At 36.9% G+C, this 27,659-nt stretch overlaps 1 protein-coding gene across 2 annotated transcripts in view; it reads right to left on the reverse strand.

Moving 5' to 3' along the window:
- Positions 1–27,659, reverse strand: part of LOC101892481 (tyrosine-protein kinase Fer) — a 180,895-nt gene that overhangs the window by 132,362 nt on the left and 20,874 nt on the right. For both annotated transcript variants that reach the window (XM_059122027.1, XM_059122025.1), the window contains exon 3: positions 10,997–11,184. In XM_059122027.1, the coding sequence (XP_058978010.1) occupies positions 10,997–11,184 (188 nt within the window). The remainder of the gene's footprint in view (positions 1–10,996; positions 11,185–27,659) is intronic.

Genomic DNA, 27,659 nt, shown 5'->3' on the forward strand with positions numbered 1-27,659 from the left:
TTGTCATTCCGTTTGTAACACCTCGAAATATACATTTCCGGTTCCACGAAGTATATATATTCTTGATCAGCATAAAATTATATGTTGATTTGGCGATGTCTGTCCGTCTATTCCTCTGTCAAATGTATATTATGTCTGCAGGACTTTTGGCGTTGAAAATGGGCCATGAAAGTCAACGTTTTGGTATAACCCCTAATTAAATGGTACCTCTCTATTTTCGGTATTTTGACGATTTAAGCGACATTATTCAACGGAAATGTTTCAAATTTGTTATCTGTTTGTTTGTAATGAATACTAAAACCTAAGACAGAAATTTGTCCGTGCAGGTCCACTTCTTCGTATAGCCCCATATAACGGCACCTCCCGATATTCGGTATTTCGATGATTTTAGCGACATTATTCACCGGAATTGTTTCAAATTTTGATATTTGAAGATCGTAATGACTATTACAGCCTATGACGTCTTCGTATAGCCCTCTTATAACGGAACCTCCCGATATTCGGTATTTTGATGATTTTAGCTACATTATTCACCGATTTTTTTCAAGTTTCGCATTTGAATATTCTAATGGCTTATGACAGAAGTTGCCTAAGCAGGTTCATGTCGTCATATATGCCCCAATATAACGGCTACATTCGGTATTTCTAAGATTTTAAAAGAATTATTAACGGATTTAATTTTTTTGAAAAATACAAAATTTTATCGCTCGTTCAATGTTTCACAACATTTTCTCTTCTTGCACCTTTCGAAGTTCGAATTTCTGAAAATTCCGTCTCATCGAAAACCCAAACCTGGAGAACCAACAGTTTTCACCAGTTTTAACAAAAATTTACCTCATAACATTTCTTTTCTATTTCAGCTACAAAAACATATGTTGCTAACAGGCAACTGCTCTCCTCAGCATTCATCTCTTCCCAACCCAATCAGTTTTATAAACAAATTCAACCAGACCCAAATGACATATGGTCAAATGGATAATTTGTATATGTAATCCCTGTGTTCCGCCCTCCCCATCCAAACTAAAAAAAAAAACATTAATGTTGTGATATTGAAAATCGCGTTCTCATATTTTAGCAATGATTTCAGATTTGTTGTTTTTTTTTCGCTTCTTCAATATTTATTTTCATTTTCGGTGCTGTGCTGTGCTTTGTTGGCTTTGAAAAATGTTTGCAGTCAAAAACAAAAATTCAGATAAACATTGATTGCTTTGAATATATTCAGAACCAAGACACAGAACATAACATCAACAACAAATGCATAACCATGAAATTTAATTTTTCTGCTTGAACTGACATTTCATTTGGCGCGTTTTTAATATGAGACAATGTTTATTTTAAATGGATTTTTGCAAACTATAAACAATTTTTTTTGGGCGAAAGAAAAATCAAAAACGATAAGGGATTGTTTGTAGGAACAAATTTGCAAAATTATAACAGACGTCTACCCACGTCTGTTATAATTTGCAAATGAAAAAACAAAAACCAGTAAAGAAAGTCTTAAAGTCGGTCGGGGCCGACTTTATGATACCCTACACCACTTTTCTAATTTAGTAGAGCTCCGCATAACAAATAAAAGTTTTTATGGGAAAATTCAATCATACACGCTATGATTATAATAAATAATTTAAAGTTCAAAGGACTAAATATGCCGAAGCATTTGTATCTTTTAAATTCGGACTTGTGTTGCCCATTTGGTTCACAAATAATTTAAAATCGGATAAAAATATGTATGTATATCAGAACCGATCTCGATAAAATTTAGCAAAGATATTTCTGAGCTGTATTGATATATTTCCTTGAATATCGTTGTTACGGAGTGCATATTACGGCTGTGGGTAACAAATATGACAAATCGGATGAACAGTATATATGGGAGCTATAGCTATATCTGAACCGATCTTCACCAAATTTGACATACAAGCTTCTAGACTCAATTCGGTCGTAAGTGCCAAATTTCATCTAATTTGGACAAATATTAGGTAAATGTAAGGTAAATCGGACGAAGTTATATATGGGAGCTATATCCAAATCGGAACCGATCTCGATAAAATTTAGCAAATGTATTTCTGAGATGTATTTGATATATTTCCCCAAATATTGTTGTTACAGAGTGCATATTACGGCTACGGAGGACAAAAATAACAAATCGGATATACAATATATATGGGAGCTATAGCTATATCTGAACAAATTTCGATCAAATTTGGCATACTTATTTTAAGGTTCAATCTGATCGTACGTGCAAAATTCCATACTATTCGGACTGATATTACACGTTTGGTGCACAATAAAAGGCAAATCGGACGAAGATATATATGGGAGCTATATCTAATGTTTGACCGATTATCTCCAATTTCAATAGGGTTCGTCCTTGGGCCAAATAAATGATTTGTGCAAAATTTCATCTGGATAGGGCAATAAATGCGAACTGTGCTTTGTTTACAAAAATACATGGATAGACGGACGGACGGACATGTATAAATCGACGCAGAATGACAAAGACATAATACCCTGACCACCTTGTGGTGTACGGTATAAAAAAAATAATTGATAAGCTAACCTCTGCAATGGTATGTAATTATGTGTGTTTCGTTCCGAAGGATTTAAAAGTCAAATTAGAAAATATCGGTACATCACCGATCATATGAGTAGTATTTTTTATAAAAACCATGCTTTTTCGGGCCTCGAAATTCTTGAATACCATCACGATCCATGGTTTCACGGAAAGACATTACATCCACGATTTTGAATAGTCAGACGTAGATTTTTGGCCAAAAGGAAATCTTTGAAAAAAAAAATACATAAAAATTAAAAAAAAATAAAATTTTCAGGACAAAACCTAATAGAGTGCCCGGCAAGAGTAGAATCAGTCTGACTCCTAGCCATATGATATACAGGGTGAGATAAATAAACTGCAACCAACTTCAGACTGCTGTCATTTCTAAGACACTCGTCCGACAGGTCTTAAAATTATTCCAGTGACAACTCGTTATGTTGTTTGGAATTCAAGCGTGATAGTGTGATTTCTTTATGTTTGGCTGGAAAACCACAAGTCGCTATCGTTAGAGCACTCCAGCATTTACCATCGCTCGTTACCGTGATACTGGTAGCATGGCCCAACGTGGAAGTGACGGAAGAAAACAGCAACATCAGCAGAAATTGTTCGAAAAGTAAAGAAGCGACTTGATTGAAACCCGCGTCGTAGTGGCCGAAAAATGGCTAGTGAGCTGAACATACACAATATTCCATTCGGCAAATATTGAAAAATGAGCTCGGGAAAACATGAGCCATTGAAATTCCAAAAAGTGCAAGAACTTACACCGCAACAGAAAGAAAATAGACTCTAAAGAGCTAAAAAGTTGCTTCGTGGTGAACTGCCGAATTTGGTTTTCTCCGATGAGAAAACATTCGTTGTACAGCAGTTTGTAAACAAACCAAATGATCGTGTTTACTTGTCAAAGAGGTCGGCTGAAAATGTGCACCTTCGGTTGGCCACCAGAACTCAAGCGCCGGCCATGGTAATGGTGTGGGCCGCCATAACAACCGATGGTCGCTCTCCGCTCGTATTAATCGACCGTGGCATCAGAATAAATGCAGATTATTATCGCCAAAAAATATTCTGGAGGGTGTATTAAAGCCTTGGGCATGCAAACATTTTGGCGGCAGACCTTGGACATTCCAACAGGACTCAGCACCATCGCACTCAGCATGCGCCACCCAAGAATGGTTACAAAATGAGGTTCCTCGCTTCATTTACAGCGCACAGTGGCCACACAAAATCTTCGGATACCAATCCGTTGGACTATTGTAATTCGTGCCAAAGGTTACCAATTCGAACAAATCGAAACTAATTTCAAAATTTGATACTTTTTCCGACACTTTTTTGCTTTCATTCAATAAAATTTAAAAAAAAAATGTAAAAAATATGGCGTTTGACTTTGTTGCAGTTTTTTTTTATCTCATCCTGTATTCTTGATCTGTGCAAAATTCCAAGACGTGTTAGCCCTGTCCGACCGTCTGTTGTAATCACGCTAGAGTCAAAACGAATTAATACAGGAAGCTAAAATTTTCCTCAGATCAGTCTTTTGTCTGCAGGCAATTCAAATTCGAAGATGGACTATATCGGTCCACGATATCGTATAGCACACAAATGTTAAACGCCCCCCAACAATATTCGGTATTTTGATGATTTTAGCGACACTTTCTACAGTCTATGCAGACCCTCGTCTTCGTATAGCCCCATATAACGATACCTCCCGATATTCGGTATTTTGATGATTTTACCGACATTATTTACCGGCATTGTTTAATATTTCCTATTTGAAGAGGTACTTTAACCTATGACAGAAAATTGTCTATGTAGGCCCATAGAAGACTTTGAGGTTCTTTATTGTCCATAGAAAATTTGTAGGTCCTCCACTATTCGTGGAGGCACATCTTTTGTCCATAGAAGACATGGAGGTCCTCAATTGTCTATAAATCATTGAAGACCTGAAGGTCCTATATTGTTCACAAAAGGCTTGTAGATTCTTTACTGTCCGTAGAGGGACATCTTTTGTTCGTAGAAGACCTGGAGGCCCTCTATTGTCAATGGAAGACCTAAAGTTCCTCTATTGCAGACCTTTAGGTCATCTATTGTCCATAGAAGATTTGAAAGTCATCTTTTGTCCGTAATAGACCTATACCTTCTCTATTGTCCATAGAAGACCTGTACCTCCTCTATTGTCCATAGAAGACCGGGAGGTCCTCTATTGTCTATAGAAGACCGGGAGGTCCTCTATTGTCTATAGAAGATCTGGAGATCCTCTGTTGCCCATAGAACACTTGGAAGTCCTCTATTGTTCATAGAAAACATGGAGTTCCTCTATTGTTCATATAAGACCTGGGGTCCTTCATTGTCCATAGAAGACCTGCAGCTCCTCTATTGTCCATAGAAGACCGGTAGGTCCTCTATTGTCTATAGAAGATTTGGAGATCCTCTGTTGCCCATAGAACACTTGGGCAAGGCGTTAAAAATAAAATATCAAACGAATTTCACTCTGGTATATCACGAGGCATTCGACGATATGACGAGGATGATAAGGCATATGTTCTATTGTGGGCACAAGTTTGCGGTTTTATTACATACATACAAACACATACACATACATATAAATACATACATTTTAGTATTAAGTTTTAAAATTACATTGGCTGTGGTTGATATTGTAGACTGGCAAGTGATGCCACGTATATATCTAGGCAGATCTTAGCACGTATTCCACAGATGAAACACACATGTCATTTCTCGCCCTCCCCGCTTTTGTTAGCGGGCAGTCATTAACATTAAAACCAACGTCATTGACAGGCAGGGGGGTTGGTTGGCTGATTGGTTGGGGGATGGTTATTGATGACAGCAAAAACATTATTTCACTACTCCAACAATTAAGAACACTTTCAACAGTTTTGACTTTTATCTTCGTCCTGCTTCGTAATTACAAGGGATTGCCAAAATCGTAAATGACTTCGATTAAGAATAAAGGACATTAAGGTAAGTTCAACATTTATGGTGGGCCCAAACAAACAATGACCCGGCCTGTTAAGTGCTTGACTTGTTTTTTTTTTTTGCCCATTTCCAATCAAAGCAAAAATCCACCCCTTATTCTTTTCGATAACTGCAACAATGTCATTGTCCTTTTTGTTATTGTAGTTCTTTTTTCTTCTCGGTTAACAATCTTTAACAATTAATCGCTTACAATTTATTATGGTGCGGGACATGTGGTTTCGGTTTGGCATTTTTACTTTTGTTTGTTACAAGTTGAAAGCGAGAGGTAGAGAGGGGGAGGCGAGGGGTGGATTTTTGCAACAACCAACAGAAGACTGCAATTAAAGCATGGACAAAAAGGTTTTTTTTTTCAATGGAAAAATATGCGCTGCAGCGGCAACAGCTCGAAAAATATTCAACTCCACCCAAAAAAAAAGAAGAAATAGAATTGCTGGTCGAAATTACAAGAAATACATTTTAATGCTGCTTTTGTCTGTCTCTACGTCTGTCCGTCCGTCCGTCTTGCAATAAATAACGTTGAATCATAAACGACATTAAGCGCAAACATCAGACATATGTTTGGCAAATGGCGAACAACAACACCGCACGAACGAAAATGCTCCATAAAATTGTAAAAAATATGTTCCAGCGAACGAGCGAGCAACCGCAACATGAATGAGCGAAGGAACGAGATAAAAAGTTCGCTTTTTTTGCAGAGTTGTTTCTTTGTAACATACTGCATGATTTAACCTTTTGGAGGATAAAGTGGATAATCCGAGAGAGGAATTAAATAATTTAGTCATATTTCTAGAATTTACATAACACTCATTTGGATAACGTGGATAATCTAAACTTCTCATTCGTATTACGTGCTTAATTTATAATACTCATTTGGATAGAGTGGATAATATAAAAATACAGTTGGATAACTTGAATAATGTATACCCTTCATTTGGATAAAGCGGATAATGTATGGTACTACTTTGGATAACGTGGATAATGAGTATTATATATTATTTAGAAAACGCGGATAATGTATAATACTCATTTGGATAATGTAGATAATAATAATGTTGGGCACCACTCCGGATAGCGTGGATAACATATAGAACTAATTTGTACTTATAGGGTGAGATGGAAAAACTGCAACCAACTTCAGACTCCTGTCATTTCTAAGCCACTCGTTCGACAGCTGTTAAAATTATTCCAGGGACAGCTGATGATATTGTGAGATGAGAAAACATTCGTGGTCCAGCAATTTGTAAACAAACAAAATGATCGGGTTTACTTGCCAAAGAGATCAGCTGAAAATGTGCACCTTCAGTTGGCCACCAAAACTTAAGCGCCGGCCATGGTGATGGTGTGGGCCGCCATAACAGCCAATGATCGCTCTCCGCTCGTATTAATCGACCATGGCATCAGAATAAATGCCGAATATTATCGCGAAAATATTCTGTAGGGTGTATTAAAGCCTTGGGCACGCAAACATTTTGGCCGCAGACCTTGGACATTCCAACAGGACTCAGCACCATCGCACTCAGCATGCGCCACCCAAGAATGGGTACAAAATGAGGTTCCTCGCTTCATTTCCAGCGCACAATTACCACCAAAATTTCCGGATACAAATCCGTTTGACTATTGTGTCTGGAGTATTTTGGAAAGCAAGGTTGCCACTAAAAAATACCAAAGTTTCGATCACCTCAAGCAAGCGCTTCGCCGGGAATGGGTCATAATACCGAAGAGGAAAATTCAGGCAGCGTGTGACGGTTACATTGGCCGTTTGAAGGCCATAATTCGTGCCAAAGGTGACCAATTCAAACAAATCTAAACTTATTCTAAAATTTTAAGCCGTTTCTGACATTTTTTGCTAATTAACAAAAAAATTAAAATTATGGCGTTTGACTTTGTTGCAGTTTTTTTTTTTATCTCACCCTGTAGATCAAGAATATGATATAGATTCATTTTCACATCATGGAAATGGCTTAGATACACTATCTACGCCATCGAAATGACATAGATACATTATCCACGTCATAAAAATGATGTAGATACATTATCTTCTTCCTAGAAATGACTTAGATACATTATCCATGACATGAAAATGAAGTAGATACATTATCCACGCCATCAAAATGACTTAGATACATTATCATGGCGTGGAAAATGTATCTGCTTCATTTTCATGTCATGGATAATGTATGTAAGTTATTTCCATGATGTGGGTAATGTATCTACATCACTTTTATGACGTGGATAATGCATGTAAGTAATTTCCATGTCGTGGATAATGTATCTAAGTCATTTCCATGAAGTAGATAATGTATCTACATCATATTCATAAAGTGGATAAGCTATTACGATGGCGTGGATAATGTATCTACTTCATTTCCATGTCGTGGATAATGTATCTTAGTTATTTCCATGAAGTAGATAATGTATCTACATCACTTTTATGACGTGGATAATGCATGTAAGTAATTTCCATGTCGTGGATAATGTATCTAAGTCATTTCCATGAAGTAGATAATGTATCTACATCATATTCATAAAGTGGATAAGCTATTACGATGGCGTGGATAATGTATCTACTTCATTTCCATGTCGTGGATAATGTATCTTAGTCATTTCCATGAAGTAGATAATGTATCTACATCATATTCATAAAGTGGATAATGTGTCTAAGCTATTACGATGGTGTGGATAATGTATCTACTTCATTTCCATGTCGTGGATAATGTATCTAAGTCATTTCCATGATGTGGGTAATGTATCTACATCATTTCCATGACGTGGATAACGTATCTACTTCATTTCCAGGTCATGGCTCATGTATCTATGTAATTTCCTTGAAGTAGATAATATATCTACATACTTTTCATAACGTGGGCAATGTATCTAAGTCCTTTCGATGGCGTGGAGAATGTATCTAAGTAATTTCCTTGATGTGGATAATGTACGTACATAATTTACATGACACGGAAATGTATCTAACAAACCAGATAAGTTTGATAATGTATCTAAAAAACCAGATAATATCTAAGTAATCTACATAATGTGGAAATGTATCTACGTAACTTATACGGCGAAGATAAAGTGTATACGCTATATCTATGCATTTAGAATATGTGTAAATATTTCAGAAATCCTATTTGCTGAGATAAAAATTCGAATCGAGCATTTTATACAGCTCTCCTCAAAGGGTTAATCAATCGACACATAAATCTCTGAACATATTCATGTTCCTTATAACTCCATGTTGTTTCGTGTTTTCCTCTGTGTCCCCCTGTTAGCGCCCTTGCCACCCTTCGGTCATTTCAGCATATCATAAATCATAAACTTATAAAATTCAATGATATGGAATTATCTACAAAACAGGCACTCACACATACACACATTTGCAACACCATTAAGCAAACCTATGAAGCAGCAGCAGCAGCAGCACTTACTTCGTAGAATTTTAGAAGGAAACCTGTTCGGCACCGACTTTACATCAATATTTCATGGTCAATGCATCGAGTGTTTACATGCAACCTCCCCCCTTCTTTTACTTGTGGCTATGTTGACCACCACACTGGAGAGAATGTAGTCAAGCATTCACTTGTGCCATGACATGTCCAGGCAAGAAATCTTGTCCGGTCCGATATTAACCTATCTTTACGTTAATGGTAGTACTTTACGTTTATTAGAGTAATTTCCAACAAAAACTCACCCTGGCACACACATGAACATTTTAAACAAAGAAAATCATGAAAAACCTCTAAAGCTGGTTAGTTGGTTGTAGGTGGAAGGAAGTTGGTCGGGTTGGTAGTCGTGTTCGTGCACACATGTTGCAGCGTTGTTCTGTATTTATGACCATGACCAGGTTGCTGTTGTACTTTGCTCCTGGCCCCAAAAACAACCTCTAATGGACAAATAATTTATTTCTATTTTGCCAAGACACCATGTTTGAGTTGTTGCTGGCAAACATGAGAGTACATTTTCGCCAGAGGATAGCATTTGCCATGCTTCTTCTGGGAAGTGGCACTGAATCATCGCCAAAGTGGAAAATGAATTTTCTAATATTTTTCAATATTTTCTCATTGCCGTTGAATATGCTCATTAATAAGAGATTTTTATGGGTCTAGTCAGTGTCGTCCGCAGTGAAATAATAAATTTTCTCCGAAAACTTTGAGGAAACAATATTTTTGGAGAACTTTCTAATTTTGAATTAATGTTAGTTATAACGAATTTTATGTTTTGATATAGAAGCTTCATTCAAATTAGTATTACCACCGATTCTAAGTACTTTTGTACCCAAGCCTCAATGATGACAAGTCACATGGCCGTAGATTAGAAGGCCATGACACATCAACCGATTTATGGTATTTCTAACAGTTTTGTGGTTTCATTTATGCCTGTCTATTCGAAATGAAGAAAAGAACAAGTAAACAAGCTGTAAGTTCGGCTGGGCCGAACTTTTAATGCCCTCCACCATTCGGTACAAATTTGGCAATTTCCAAAAAAAAAAAAAATTAAATAAAATTCGTTAAAAATTATGTTAAAATCTTAAAAATACCGAATGCCTATACGACGACGTTGACCTGCATAGGCAACTTTTGTCATAAGTCATTACAATATTTAAATGCGAAACTTGAAGAAAAATCTGTTTATAATGTAGCTAAAATCATCAAAATACCGAATATAGTAAGTACCGTTAAATGGGGGCTATACGAAGACGTGGACCTGCACAGACAATTTTCTGTCTTAGGCTGTAGTATCCATTTCGAACTTCAAATGCCAAATTTGGAACGATTCCGTTAAATAATGTCGCTAAAATCATCAAAATACCGAATATCGGGGGGTACCGTTATATGGGGGCTATACAAAGACGTGGACCTGCACAGATAATTTTCTGTCTTAGGCTGTAGTATCCATTTCGTACTTCAAATGCCAAATTTGCAACAATTCCGGTGAATAATGTTGCTAAAATCATCAAAATACCGAATATCGGGAGGTACCGTTATATGGGGGCTATATGATAACTTGGACCTACATGGCCCATTTACGAACTTCACCTGCCTACTGGCAAAATATACACGTTTGCAAAATTTTAGCCTTCTATCTCAATTTGTTCGAAAGATAACGTGATTACAACAGACAGACGGACAGACAGACACACAGACAGACAGACGGACATGGCTAAATCGTCTTAAAATTTTACGCTGATCAAGAATATATATACTTTGTTGAGTCTGACATGAGTACTTCGAGGAGTTACAAACGGAATGACAAAATGAATATACCCTCCATAGTATGGTGGAGGGTATAAAAAACAACGTAAAGAAAAATAAGACATAAGAGAACGGATGTTTCTACTGAGAAATGACACTAACAATATTACGTACACGGCTTGCACGGCTTTGTTTCTAATTTTTTTTAATAATAGTTTACTCTATTGTAAACAGGAATTTGTAATAAAAACATACGACTTACATGATTTAATCTGGCGGAAATTTTTGTATGCTCCTCCTGGTATGTCTTCTTGGCCTTGCGCTTATCCTGGTACAAGTGGGCCAATTTGTCGCAGACCACTTCGAGTTGTTCGGCATTGAATTTAAATTGTTTGGCTTGTTGGTCCAATTCATCCATATAGGAACGCCAGGATTTTGTAATGAGACTGCCTGTAAAGAGAAAGGGGAAAAATAGAACACGAAAGTTAGAAAATATCAAAACAAAATATATGAGCAGCAAGTAAAAACGTTTTGAAATCCATGGTATTAGAATGTGAGGGAACATCAAGCATAACAACAACGATATGATCATATATTGGTAGAAAATAATACAAACGTCTCCTGAGAAAACAAATATGAATATAAACAAGAATAATAAAGCCTAAAAACACACACGTTTTCCCCAAATACAGGGTGAGATGAAAAAACTGCAACTAACTTTAGACTGCTGTCATTTCTAAGTCACTCGTCCGACTGACAGCTCATTATATTATTTGCAAAAGCATTTTGATGAGAATTTTCCAGAAAAAAAAATTAATCGTGATGGAATTCAAGCGTGATAGTGTGATTTCTTTATAATTAGCTGGAAAACCACAAGTGGCTATCGTTAGAGCATTCCAGCATTAAAATGTGAATAAATCTTTTGTGTGTCGTACCATCGCTCGTTACCGTGATACTGGTAAAGAAGCGATTTGATCGAAACATGCGTCGCAGTGGCCGAAAAATGGCTGGTGAGCTGAACATACGCAATATTCCATTCGGCAAATATTGAAAAATGAGCTCAGGGTAAAGTCATTGAAATTCCAAAAAGTTCAAGAACTTACACCGCAACAGAAAGAAACTAGATTCAAAAGAGCTTCGCTTGGCCGAAAGTGGTGAACTGCCGAATTTGGTTTTCTTCGATGAGAAAACGTTCGTTGTCCAGCAGGTTGTAAACGAACAAGGTGATCGTGTTGACTTGCCAAAGAGGTCAGCTGAAAATGTGCACCTTCGATTGGCTACCAGAACTCAAGCGCCGGCCAAGGGGATGGTGTGGGCCGCCATAACAGCCAATGGTCGCTCTCCGCTAGTATTAATCGACCATGGCATCAGAATAAATGCCGAATATTATCGCGAAAATATTTTGGAGGGTGTATTAAAGCCTTGGGCACGCAAACATTTTGCCGCAGACCTTGGACATTCCAACAGCACCATCGCACTCAGCACGAGGCACCCAAAAATAGTTACAAAATGAGGATCCTCGCTTCATTTCCAGCGAACAATGGCCACCAAATTCTCTGGATACCAATCCGTTGGACTATTGTGTCTGGAATATTTGGAAAAGCAAGATTGGCACTAAAAGTACCAAAGTGTCGATCACCTCCAGCAAGCGCTTCACCGGGAATGGGCCAAATTCCGCAGAGCAACATTCGGGCAGAGTGTGACGGTTTTATTGGCCTTTTGAAGGTCACAATTCGTGCCAAAGGTGATCAATTCGAACAAATCTAAACTTATTCTAAAAATAAATAAAATTTAAAATAAAAAATGTAAAAATTATGGCATTTGGCTTTGTTGCATTTTTATACCCTCCACCTTGTCATTCCGTTTGTAACATCTTTAAATATTCATCGTAGACCCCATAAAGTATATATTCATAATCAGCATAAAATTCTAAGTCGATTTAACGATGTCCGTCTGTCTGTCTGTCTGTCCGCCTGTCTGTTGAAATCACGATACAGCCCACATTATTATATTATACGTAGAGCGCCAAAATTTAGTAGAGCAATTTGTATTGTGTCTAGGATGGTTGGTATTGAAAATGAGATATATCGGTCAACGTTCTGGTATAGTCCCCATATAACGGTACCTCCCGATATTCGGTATTTTGATGATTTATGCCACATTTTTTTCACGGATTTGTCTGAAAATTGGTATTTGTAGGTCATAACGAGTCCCTGTGCGTGTGACAAAACACTGCATGTATAAGTCCACGTTTTGGTATAGCCCCCATATAAAGGTACCTCCCGATATTCGGTATTTTCATTATTTTTGCCACATTTTTTCACGGATTTGTCTAAAAATTGGTATTTGTTGGTCATAATGGGTTCCAGCTCCGGTGGCGAAAAATTGCATGTATGGGTCCACGATTTGGTGTAGCCCCCATTTCACGGTACCTCCCGATATTCGGTAATTTAATGGTTTTTGCCACATTTTTTCACTGATTTGTCTAAAGATTGGTATTTGTGAGTCATAATGGGTTCTAGCTTCTTTGGCGAAACATTGCATGTAAATGTCCACGATTTGGTATAGGCCCCATATAACGATACCTCCCGATATTCGGCATTTTAATGTTTTTTGCCACATTTCTTCTAATGTTTCTTTTATCCTAAGGTGGAGGGCATTAAAAGTTTGGCCTGGCCGAATTTAATATTTTTTACTCTTAGAAGAATAAACTTCTAAGTCGATTCAACGATGTCCGTCTGTCTGTCTGTCTGTTGAAATTACGATATAGCCCACATTATTTGACGTAGAGCGTCAAAATTGAGCAGAACAATGTGTATTGTGTCTAGGATGGTTGGTATTGAAAATGAGATATATCGGTCCACGTTTTGGTTTAGTCCCCATAAAACGGTACCTTACAATATTCGGTATTTGGATGATTTTTGCCATACTTTTCCACGGATTTGTCTAAAAAACAGTATATAACAGGGTATAATAGGTTCTAGCTCGTGTGGCGGAACATTACACGTATAGGTCCACGTTTTCTTGTAGCTCCATACAATGGTACCTCCCGATATTAGGTACAGGGTTGTCCATATTCGACGGACCCATCTGGCAACGCCATAACTTTTGTCAGAGATGTCACATCGCTTAATGACATACCGCGTTTGAAGCGTCAGTCCAAGCAGATTTTTACCATGAATCAATACACGCCACGCGAACGCTCTGAAATAGTTGAAATTTATATTCAACAAAAGAAGTCAATTGTGAAAACTCAACGTGCTTTTAAAACATTAAAAAATGTGAGAAGTGCGCCTTCTAAGAACACCATTAAGCGTTTATACGAAAAATTTTCGACTGGTAAGGCTCTTTCTAATCCGAAGAGGCCATATAAAAGTCGACCAAGGCGATCGGCCGAGAATATCGCTGCCGTACGAGCCAGTGTTGAGAGGTCCCCAAGAACATCCCAAAAACGCCGTTCTCAGCAGTTGGGCATGGCTCGGTCCACTTTACAACGGATTATTCGCATTGATTTGCATTTGTTCCCGTACAAAATTCAATTGACGCAAAGAATGTTGCCTGCGGACAAGCCTCGTCGAGTGGAATGGGCCCAAAGAGTCATGGGTCCGTCGAATATGGGCAACCCTGTATATTGATGGTTTTAGCCACATTTTTTCGCGGATTTGTCTAAAATTTTGTTATTTGTGGGTTCTAGCTCCGGTGGCGAAACATTGTATGTATATATATAATGGTACCTTTACCTCTATAGGTTTCCTGTTTTGGTATGGCCCCATATATCGGCCTAACCCACTTTATTTTTTTGGACAATTTTAACTGCATTTAACTGCATTATACAGACGGTCTTACTGGTATATATTAAAAGTTCGGCCCGGTCGAACTTAATGTTTTTACTTCTTTTTTGTTGTAAATTGCTATGTTATATAACAAAATATATAAAATTACTATTAATCGTCATAATTTTTTTATATTTTAATTTTTTTTTTTTATTTTTCCAACAACAACAATAGACCATTTGTCATTTTACATAATACGAATGCCGGCGGATCATATTACATCTTCAAAAATTCACTGGTTCCCATTGGCTTCTGTGGCGAACAAAGCAACTATTTAAAGATGTAAATTGCAGATGTTTGTTTTCCACGGCAAACAATGGTTCGAATATCGCCTTCCTAAATAACTTATTCAAGCAACTACAACAACAACAGCAATTATAAAAGTTTTCCCTTAGTTGTCATGAGACAATGATCTGCAATGATCATTATCTTAATGATGATTTTATTTGATATTCATCTCATCTTTGAATACCATTTATCATAAACACGCAAAAACTGGTCTTAAACTTCCCAACCAACTTCAGTCAGTCCGGCATATTCATGGTCCATGATTTCTGGTCCAAAGTCAATTATGGCATAGCCAATTGAAGAAAACGAAAAAAAAAAAAACAAAAAAATAATGAAGACAACAAATCAAAGTGGAAAAATATAGTCATGGAAATAACCATGAAATGGCGTGGAAATTTCACTCTTCAATGGAAAGGTGTGAACGAGAAACCAGTAAGAGACAAAGTTTGAAATGATCGGTGGCTGCATTATTATTATTTAATTTTTTTGTTTAATAGTTTTTTTTTTTTTCAATTTAAAATTTAGGTTTTCTTGGAGATTGTATGGCATTAATAAATGGCAAAATGCAATTCCGGTTTGCCACCATGGCCAACACCCTCCATCGATCTTGGGATCAACATGTGAACTTTACAAGTTAATAAAGACCAATTTTAAATTCCGATACCACGTTTGAAATATTTCATTATTTGTCACGCTATTCAATCATCTTATCTCTGCTATTTTTTGACCTTTCTCACTTCATTGGATTTCCTTTCGTGTTTCTTTGTATTCACTTTTTATTGAATTCATAAAAAATTATATTTTGTCTATAGTTTTGATTTTTATAGATCATGGTGACTATTTTACAAATTGTTGCAAATTTTAATATTGATTGAGCCATTAAAATAATAATAGACAAAAGTTTTTTCTTTAATAAATACACAATTTCAGTTCATTTTAAAGTAAAACGAGTCAAAAAGTATCCGTCAAATTTGCCGACAGATGTATACCCTCAGCCATGTGTTATGATTATTCAAACATTGACTCTTTATACCCTACACCACATAGTATTAGGGGAATTATGTCTTTGTGCATTTCTTTGTAATATAGAGAAGGAAGCGAGATAGACTCATAGTTACATGGTTGCCCATATTTGACGGACCCATCTGGCAACGCCATAACTTTTGACAGAGATGTCACATCGCTTAATGACATACCGCGGTTGAAGCGTCAGTCCAAGCAGAATGAACCATGAACCAATACACGCCACGCGAGCGCTCTGAAATAGTTGAAATTTACATTCAACAGAAGAAGTCAATTGTGAAAAATGTGAGAAGTGCGCCTTCTAAGAACACCATTAAGCGTTTATACGAAAAATTTTCGACTGGTAAGGCTCTTTCTAATCCGAAGAGGCCATATAAAAGTCGACCAAGGCGATCGGCAGAGAATATCGCTGCCGTACGAGCCAGCGTTGATAGGTCCCCAAGAACATCCCAAAAAGCCGTTCTCATCAGTTGGGCGTGGCTCGGTCCACTTTACAACGGATTATTCGCATTGATTTGCATTTGTTCCCGTACAAAATTCAATTGACGCAAAGAATGTTGCCTGCGGACAAGCCTCATCGATTGGAATGGGCCCAAAGATCCTTCGAATATGGGCAACCCTGTACTTTTGAGGAACTTCATAGAATCACTTTCAGAGTTGATTTATGCATGTCAGTCCGTCCGTTCGTCTCTCCATGTTTTTTTGAGAACAAAATGAATGTTGCATTTATTCGTGTTAATCGGATCAGATTTAGGTATAGCTTCCATATATGTTCAACCTATTTCGGTTTAATCGTGCACCAAATGGCCAATATAAGTCCAAATTACCTGAATTATGGTACATCTCACCGAATTCAGTCTAGAAGCCAGTACATAAAATTTGGTGTAAATCGGCATATATATATAGAGCAGCTCCCACACACAACGTGAGATAAAAAAACTGCTAAAAATCAAACGCCATAACTTTTACATTTTTATACCCTCCACCTTGGAAAGGAGGGTATATTAACTTTGTCATTCCGTTTGTAACATCCTTAAATATTCGGCGTATAAATAATAAATAATATATAATAAATAATAAATAAAAGTAAATATAATAAATAAATAATCAGCATACAATTCTAAGTCGATTTAATGATGTCCGTCTGTCTGTTGAAATCACGATACAGCCCACATTATTGATTGACGTTGATTGACGTAGAGCGCCAAAATTTAGCAGATCAATTTGTATTGTGTCTAGGATGGTTGGTATTGAAAATGAGATATATCGGTCTACGTTCTGGTATAGTGCCCATATAACGGTACCTCCCGATATTGAGTATTTTGAAGATTTATGCCACGTTTTTTCACGGATTTGTCTGAAAATTGGTATTTGTAGGTCATAACTAGTCCCTGTGCGTGTGGCAAAACATTGCATGTATAGGTATAGCCCCCATATAACGGTACCTTCCGATATTCGGTAATTTGATGATTTTTGCCACATTTTTTCACGGATTTGTCTAAAAATTGGTAGTTGTAGATCATAATGGGCCCAGTTCGTGTAGCGAAACATTGTATGTATAGGTCCACGTTTTTGTATAGTCTCCATATAACGGTACCTCCCAATATTCGGTATTTTGATGATTTTTGACACATTTCTTCACGGATATGTCTAAAAATTGGTAGTTGTAGATCATAATGGGCCCAGTTCGTGTAGCGAAACATTGTATGTATAGGTCCACGTTTTTGTATAGTCTCCATATAACGGTACCTCCCAATATTCGGTATTTTGATGATTTTTGACACATTTCTTCACGGATATGTCTAAAAATTGGTAGTTGTAGATCATAATGGGTTCCAGCTCCGGTGGCCAAACATTGCATGTATGGGTCCATGATTTGGTATAGCCCCCATATAACGGTACCTCCCGATATTCGGCATTTTAATGGTTTTTGCCACATTTCTTCTAATGTTTCCTTTACCCTAAGGTGGAGGGTATTAAAAGTTTGGCCCGGCCGAACTTAATGTTTTTCTTACTTTTTATATTGTTATTGAACGAAAGCCAAAAAAAAATGTCGGAAATAGCATCAAATTTTAGAATAAGTTTAGACTTGTAACCTTTGGTCACCTTTGGACGAATTATGGCCTCAAAACGGCTAATGAAACCGTCACACGCTGCCCGAATGTTGCTCTGCGGTATTTTTGTCCATCGCCGGCGATTCGCTTGCTTGAGGTAATCGACACTTTGGTACTTTTTAGTGCCAACCTTGCTTTCCAAAATACTCCAGACACAATAGTCCAACGGATTGGTATCCGGTTATTTTGGTGGCCATTGTGTACTGGAAATGAAGAGAGGAACCTAATTTTGTAATCATTCTAGGGTGGCAAGTGCTGAGTCCTGTTGGAATGTTCAAGGTCTGCGCCCAAAATTATTGCGTCCCCGAGGCTTTAGTACACCCTACAAAATATTTTCGCGATAATATTCGGTATTTATTCTGATACCACGGTCGATTAATATGAGCGGGGAGCGACCATCGACTGTTAAGGCGGCCCACACCATCACTATGGTCGGCGTTTGAGTTCTGGTAGCCAACCGAAGGTGCACATTTTCAGCTGAGCTCTTTGGCAAGTAAACCCGATCATTTTGTTTGTTTACAAACTGCTGGACAACGAATGTTTTCTCATCGGAGAAAACCAAATTCGGCAGTTCACCACTTTCGGCCAAGCGAATCAACCCTTTAGCTCTTTTGAGTCTATTTTCTTGCACTTTTAGAAATTTCAGCTCATTTTTCGGCCACTGCGACGCGGGTTTCGATAAAGTCGCTTCTTTACTTTTCACACCATTTCTGCTGATGTTGCTGTTTTCTTCCGCCCACTTCCTTGACTTCGGGCTACGCTACCAGTACCACGGTAACGAGCGATGGTACGAGACACAAAAGATTTATTCACATTTAAATGCTGGAGTACTCTAACGATAGCAACTTGTGGTTTGCCAGCCAAATATAAAGAAATCACACTATCACGCAGACTTTTGAAAAAACTTTAAAATTCTGTCTAGCCTCTGAAAAAACTGTCTATATTTAGAGATCTTGAATAGGTATTCTGCCTAGAGAACAAACTTGTTGAAGGAATTCCTGTGTATAGCTTTTAAACAGTTCTGTATGTAAAACGGATATCAATGTTATTCTCTCCGTGGAAGGTGGTCAGGGTATTATGTCTTTGCGCATTTGTTTGTAACAGGCAAAAGGAAACGAGATAGACATATAGTTTCTTTTGGTGATCTGGTGATAGAATCACATTCTGAGTCGATTTATGCATGTCCGTCCGTCCGTCTGTCCGTCCGTCCGTCTGTCCATGTATTTTTGTAAACAGAGTACAATTCGCATTTATTGCCCTATCCAGATGATATTTTGCACAAATCATTTGCTTGGCCAAAGGACGAACCCTATTGAAATTGGAGATAATCGGTCAAAATTTAGATATAGCTTCCATATATATCTTCGTCCGATTTGCTTTTTATTGTGCACCAAACGTGTAATATCAGTCCGAATAGTATGAAATTTTGCACGTACGATCAGATTGGACCTGAAAATAAGTATGCCAAATTTGATTCAGATATGGCTATAGCTCCCATATATATGGTTCATTCGATCTGTTATTTTTGTCCTCCGCAGCCGTAATATGCACTCTGTAACAACAATATTTGGGGAAATATATCAAATGCAGCTCAGAAATATCTTTCCCAAATTTTATCGAGATCGGTTCCGATTTGGATATAGCTCCCATATATATTTTTATCCGATTTCAAATTAATTGTGCACCAAATGGGCAATACAAGTCCGAATTTAAAAGATACAAATGCTTCGGCATATTTTGTCCTTTAAAACTTTAAATTATAATTATAATCATAGCGTGTATGATTGAATTCTCCCATAAAAACTTTTAATTGTTATGCGCAGCTCAACTAAATTAGCAAAGTGGTGAAGGGTATCATAAAGTCGGCCCCGCCCGACTTTAAGACTTTCTTTACTGGTTTTAGAAAGACTTCTGTCTAAAGAATATCTAAAGAAATTCTTTGTATAAATTATGTTTTGGAGACTGTCTTTTTTTAAACGCCTTCCCATTTTCTTTTGGCCTTAGAAGACCTGCTCGATCTTTTTTATATGACCTTGTATTGAAAAACAAAAAACAATGAAACTTCTTTTTAACAAAAACAACGGCTGTTGATTTATAAAAAAATTGTCTTCAAACTAGCTTGTGTCTCCATTTCTGTTGTTCTTGTCTTTTGGTATTTTTTTATTTCTTCTTTTTCTTCTCAAAAACAATGGCCTGCAACAGAATTCGTTAATTGACAAAGGTCAGGGTTAAGTGGGAAAATAATATTCATTTGTAAATTCTATTAGTCATTACATAAAGAGACACGACAAATTAAAAGCTGCTCAATCTCGCATTTAATTGTTGTTTGGTATTTGGTCTAAATACTTTTCGGAGACCCCCCCACAGTCACCTTATTCTCATGACAACGAGGTTGAGAGAAGTTGTTAAAAGTCGATTATTAGTTAATTTGAAGAAGAGGACAAAAAAAATATGAAATGACAGATGACAGCCGCTTTGTAATCCCTGGCTGTCTCGCTTCAAGAAATCATTAACAAGAATAATCATTATGAATAATAATTAAATGTTAAATGGTGGAGCAGTGAACCATTTACTTTGTCAGAGGGGGTTATTAAAGATGTTTGCTAATGATAACAATTAATTTAATAGCAATAATGTTTTTAAATGACATGTTTTTTAAGAAAACCCAAGGGTCCATTCGATATTCAATTAAGGATGTAAATAATGTTTAGGATGGGTGGAAATTACTTCAATTTTTTATATGTATTTTATTTCATATGTTATAAAAGGGCTTTAGGGCCAATCCTTGTCATTATTAAAGTCTTAATGCAAGAAAACAAGTAAAAAGTATCAGTCGGTTTTTCCGACGTATGTATGTACTTTCAGCCAATGTTCGATTTTTGAAATTTTCAAAAAATATATTTTCTGCACAGAAAGAGAAAAGATAATCACACTATCACGCTCGAATTCCATCACGAATAACTTTTTTATATATTCACACATTCACATATTTGACGCACCAATTTCAATGAAAAATGGAAGATGTGACAAAATTTAGTGTAAGAGTAAATTTTGTCAAATAATATTGAAATCGGTTCAGACTGGGATATGATTTTATTAAGAAGCACTGACTCACAACGCCTTTGCAATGGTGTTAGGCTAACAGTGTTGCTACCTCGAATTCAATTCAATTGCAACAGAAATACCATTCAACTTCAAAATATTGCATTTTTGCTATGAAATTAATAAATCCGAAGGACAAACCCTTCGTGTATGGGAATTAAATTTGGCTATCCCTGCTTTTATCATGGTCAGCTGCTCCTGTCATGTTCATTCGTTGATAGACCGATCTATTTATTTATTTATTTATTTGCGCATAAAAGTATTACAAAATTTTATCTTTTAAATTTTGTAATTTGTTATATTTTCTTTTTTAAACCAACAAATATTCGTATATAACATTTTGTAGGCATAAAAAATTAAAAGGGGTAGCGAAGCGCATAGGGTTAAGCCAGTATATTATTTAAGGGCTTTGGGGACAATCCTTGCCATTATTAACCTCTTAATGAAAGAAATACTCTAGTATATTTTAATGAATATAAGAATGGATAAATTGAACAAAAATTTTATGAAAAGAAGGCTATTATTTTGTTCTTGGCTAAGAATAGGGTAAAACATATTTAATTAATTATTTGGAGCATAAAATTAAATTGTATTTTATTTTTAATAAAGGTTGTTTTTTAAGCTAGATAGAACTTTAAATCGTAAAAGTAACACAAAAAACATTAAGTTCGGCCGGGCCAAACTGTTAATACCCTCCACTTTAGGGTAAAGGAAACATTAGAAGAAATGTGGCAAAAACCATGAAAATACCGTATATCGGGAGGTACCGGTATATGGGGGCTATATCAAATCATGGACCTATAAATACAATGTTTCGCCAACGGAGCTAGAACCCATTATGACTACAAATACAAATTTTCAGACAAATCCGTGAAAAAATGTGGCAAAAATCATCAAATTACCGAATGTCGGGAGGTACCGTTATATGGGGGCTATACCAAAACGTGAACCTATAATTACAACGACTCGCCACACGAACTGGGGCCCATTATGATCTACAACTACCAATTTTAAGAGTAATTCTTGAAAAAATGTGTCAAAAATCATCAAAATACCGAATATTGGGAGGTACCGTTATATGGGGACTATATCAAAACGTGGACCTATACATACAATGTTCCGCCACACGAACTAGAACCCATTATGACCCACAAATACCAATTTTTAGACAAATCAGTGAAAAAATGTGGCAAAAACCATCAAAATACCGAATATTGGGAGGTACCGTTATATGGTGGCTATACCAAATCATGGACCCATACATGCAATGTTTTGCCACACGCACAGGGACCCGTTATGAACTACAAGTACCAATTTTCAGACAAATCCGTGAAAAAAGGTGGCATAAATCATCAAAATACCGAATATTGGGAGGTACCGTTATATGGGGACTATACCAGAACGTGGACCGATATATCTCATTTTCAATACCAACCATCCTAGACACAATACAAATTTTGGCGCTCTACGTCAAATAATGTGGGCTGTATCGTGATTTCAACAGACAGACGGACAGACAGACGTACATCGTTAAATCGACTTAGAATTTTATGCTATCTGAAAAATCTGGAGCAGTTGTCCCGTTATTTTATCGCAAAATTGTGTTCAGCGATCAGGCGCATTTTTGGCTTAACGGGTTTGTTAATAAGCATATTTGCCGCATATGGAGTGAGACCAATCCACAAGAGACCCTACAGACTCCATTACATCCAAAAAAATGTACCGTTAGGTGCGCTGTTCACGCCGGTGGCATCATCGGACCCTATTACTTCAAAAATGAGGTCGGAGCTCGCGTTACGGTCAATGGAGATCGTTACCGCACCATGATCAATGATTTTTTGTTTAAAAATATGGATGACATTGATCCGGAGGAGATGTGGTTTCAACAGGATGGCGCTACGTACCATACAGACCATCGACTTATTGAAATCAAAATTTGGCGATAAGTTGATTTCGAGAAGTGGACCTGCCAATTGGCCTCCAAGATCGTCCGATTTGACACCTCTCGATTATTTCCTGTGGGGCTACATGAAGTCACTGATTCATGCTGATAAACCAGCAACAATTGACGCCTTGGAGGCCAGCATTGTTCGTGTTATTCGTGACATACGGCCAACAGTGCTCGAAAAAGTGGCCAAAAATTGGACGTCCAGAATGCACTTCGTCAAGAACAGCCGCGGTGCACATATGGCCGAAATCATTTTCAAATGATAATGTCACGTATTAATCTTTCAAATAAAAAAAATTGATTAAAATTTAATTTTTTTGTGTTATTTTTTACAATTTCAAGTTCTATCGGGCTTAAAAAACACCCTTTAAATTATGTGATAGATTAACTTTTAATCAAAAAATTTCGTGACATTTTCACAACAATTATTTAATATCATAATATATAGAACAATGGCTTATCGCCAATTCAGATATCAAGCAGCAGATTTTTTTATTTTTAATTATATTAAACGTGATAAAAACGATTATCTAATAACATTTACCGTTATTTGTAAACTTAACTACCGGTAAAGTGTGCCATGATGCCGCTGTGGTTTTCGTTCCACTCTGTTTCATTTGGGGTAACACAGTAAACGCAAAAAATTACAAAAAAAAAAAATCGATTGTAACTCCAGCGGAACGGCTGATGTGTGAAAATACAACTATTATTCAAGAGGTGTAACAAATCATTTAAATTATTTATGTAAATAAATTTATTAAAAAAAAAAAACAAATTTAATATTCTCTATTTCCTTCCCACCTTTCTAAGGTGTAGGGTGTGTAGAACCTGATTAGAGGTATATATATACAAACAGATACCACTGTGCGACAAATATCCATGTTTTCAATAATTACTGGAAATACTGGATTACGAAATTTAGTTAAAACATAAGAGAGTTTTATCAGCGTTTTAATAGTTTACATCGCAAAGCAACTTAAATAAAAGGGGAAAAGTTTCCCACTCTTCCATATTTCTTGAAAATTTTGGATTAAGGTTCAGTGGAAGCCGTCTACTTAAGGTTATAAATAATAAATTTCATGTCTCGGAGTACATTGAATATTTTCTGTCCAACGTTTTGTACACCTAAAGAAACAAAAACACACATTTCGAATGGCTTCTAAATATAAAATCCTTTAAAGGTGTCTCTGTCTATAGAGTGATCCTCTTAGAGGCCTTCTCTCCAAAGAATACACCTTAAAGATCGTTAACGAACACAAGACCTTTTAGAGGTCTTCTATAGACAGAGCAGGGCATAAGAGTCCGATCTCTCGGCTGGGGTTTCGCTAGATAGTAGATATAGGACTTCTATAGACATAAGACCCCTCAGAGGTCTTATATGGACAGAAGACCCCTCAGAGGACTTCTTTAGACAGAGGACCCCTCACAGGTCTTCTATAGACAGAGGACCCCTCAGAGGCGTTCTATAAACAGAAGACCCCCAGTGGTCTTTTATGGGCAGAAGACCCCTCAGAGGTCTCCTGTAGACAGAAGATCACTCAGAGGTCTTCTACAGACAGAAGACTCCTTAGAAGTCTTCTTTAGACAGAGGACCCATCGGAGATTTTCTAAATACATAACACCTCCCAGATGTCTTCAATAGGCCGAGGACCCCTCAGAGATCTATGGATAGTTGAGTTCTTAAAGGTCTTCTATGGATAGATGACCTCTCAGAGGTCTTCTATGGGTAGATGACCCCTTAGAGGTCTTCCATAGAGGTCTTCGGTCCCTCAGAGGTCTTCTATAGACTGAAGATCCCTAAGAGATTTTCTTTAGATAGAAGGCCCCTCAGAGATTTTCTAAAAACATAATACCTCCCAGATGTCTTCAATAGGCCGAAGACCTCTCCGAGGTCTATGGATAGTTGAGCTCTTAGAGGTCTTCTATGAACAGATGACCCCTCAGAGGTCTTCTATGGATATATTACCCTTCAGAGGTGTTCTATACAAAGAGGAACCCTCAGAAGTTTTCTATAGACAGAAGACCCTCAAAGGTCTTTTATAGACATACGAGCTCTCAAAACCCGTTAGACAGAAGACCCGTTAGAGATCTACTATAGACTGAGGACACCTCAGAGGTCTTCTATAGACATAAAACTTCTCAAAACTTTTTTTATAGACAGAATACCTTTCAGAAGTCTTATATGGAGAAAAGCCCCCTTCAGGGGTCTTCTATAGGCATAAGACATCGCAGAGGTCTTATTTTTTAGACAGATGACCTGTTAGGATATATCTTATAGACAGAAGACCCATTTAAAGATCTTATAGGCTGAAGACCCCTTAAACAGAAAACCCTTTTAAAGGTCTTCTATGAACAAAAGACCCCTTAACTTTTTTTAGATGTCTCCTATTAACTGAATACCCTATATAGACATACGTCCGCTTAGAAGGCTTTAAAGACGATTTTTTTTTTTTTTTTTTTGAAGAACTTTGAAACATTATTTTGTCACAAATTAAAATATCATTGCCCGCTTTAAATACACATGGATATTTCCCACCCCCTTAGAGTTCCTCTATTTACACATAAACCTGTAGATGCCTTACATAGCCTTTAAAAATCAAAAACTCTTAAGTCTACAAAAAACTTCTGATGGTCTTCTGTCACAAATTAAAATATAATTGCTCGTCTTAAAATACCCATGGAAATTCTCCACCAAAAATGTTTGAATCATTAAAATTAATGTTGAAAACAATAATTACTCACTCCATCCATCAGATATTCGCTATGATTGCATAATAATATTTCGGTATGACGTGTTTGTATAAAATTTCAAAAAACAATTTCGCACAAAGATATTTGACATTTTTTTTTTTGCGGGAAAAACCCCACTCCGCTCAATAACATTTAAAACCCAAACTGACTGGCAAGAAGAAGAGAAAACACAGCAATTTTTTGCAACATGCAAAAAACGGCAACCATGAAACATAAACTCCCGACAAACGGATCATGTATCGTTTGCTGGATGGAATTGAAAAGCAAAAAAAATCAACCATGATTTACTGCCATATAACAAATACCACAAAATACAGCTACAACAGAAATGGTTAGCGGTGAGAAATGGTGGGTGGGAGGATAAGTCGGGGAGGTATGGTTGTCGCATGTATCGGTGAAATGTTTTAAAGCCACAGAACAGTGGGATGTGACGAGAAATAGGGAAGATATATAGTTTTACAATTGTATCACAAAAATGTAATAATTCTTTAGAAGGGTCATATCATCATTCTGGCGGCGCCAGTCCAAAAATAGGAAGGATCTTGAATAGCCTAGACTCTTTTGAATAGCATATTCCGATAGTTTGTAGATTGGAATTTTTTTTATAAAGTAATCAGCCAAATTTTCCGTTTAACACCACAGTGGCCTCACGCACTCGCCAGCCCTGAATGTCAGAAAAGTGTTCATATTTTTTTTATCCACAACAATTTTGTCACATAAAAATGGACAAGTAACCAGCAATATAAAATGTTGTTGTTGTTGCTGTTGTTGTTTAGTTGTTACTTATCGCCAATAATGAAACAAATTATTTAACTGGACATTTCATTCATGAACCATGGCAACGAATGGTCAGAGTAAATATCTGCAACAACGACAACAACAACAACTACCCATTTGCCAATAAATGTCGCCATAGTTGAGATTCGTTCCGAGTAATGAATTGGAAACACCAGCAAAAACAACAACAACAACACCGAAATCACAAAAACAACACGCATGCAGACATTGTCAGGTCTCTTGACGTTGACCATTCATTATTTTGTGGGGATCATGGATTAACAACACTTTCACTTTTGTAGCCAAGCAGGAGTTGGACAGTCAGGCATCCAGACAGCCGGGCGGGAGGCAGTGCGTGTTGCGGTGGCGTTGCCAAAGATCAACAATGTTTTGTGAACCGTCGTTGTCGTCGTCGTCGCTGGAACCAGATAGAGGTTTTTGCATTGCAAAAAAATCAATAGAGTCCCTCCCTGCAAAAATGCGTTAAATAAATTAATTATGACTGACTGGCAAACCATTACCGCACATAACAGCCGCAACGAATAGCCCGGCATACACATAACGTGGATCCAAATAAAAAAGGTTAAAGTACTTTTCGCACGGTCTTAAATAATTGAAATATCACTTGGGATAAACATGAATTTGTGAAACGGCGGAAATAAATATTTATTGGAGGTTATGGTAAATTTAAATTAAAAGGTTTAAAAACAAATTTTAATAAAAGAAAAGCAGTAAGGAAACCTCAAAAGTATGATACCCTACACCACTATGTATATTTAGTAAAGCTGCCGTAACAAAAGAATTTTTTTTAAAGAAGATCATACCACCTATCAACATTTGGCTTTAGAGCAGTTATAGAGGGAACTAATATAGGGGAGGCATATACAATTCTGAATCGATTTACACTAAATTTGGCGGAGAACCTTTTATACCAAATAACATTGCTATAGAGCAAGGCTAGGCAAAGAGTAGCCCTTGGGATATCTGTGTGTTCACCAACACAATTGTAAAAAATAAATTGTTTTGAATTTTCTGTCAAAATGGTTTTGGGAGAATATTTAGTTTTGTTCGAGCAGTCGTTGAGGAAGG

Source organism: Musca domestica, unplaced genomic scaffold (genome assembly GCF_030504385.1).
Source record: "Musca domestica strain aabys unplaced genomic scaffold, Musca_domestica.polishedcontigs.V.1.1 1, whole genome shotgun sequence".
NCBI classification, from domain to species: Eukaryota; Metazoa; Arthropoda; class Insecta; order Diptera; family Muscidae; genus Musca; species Musca domestica.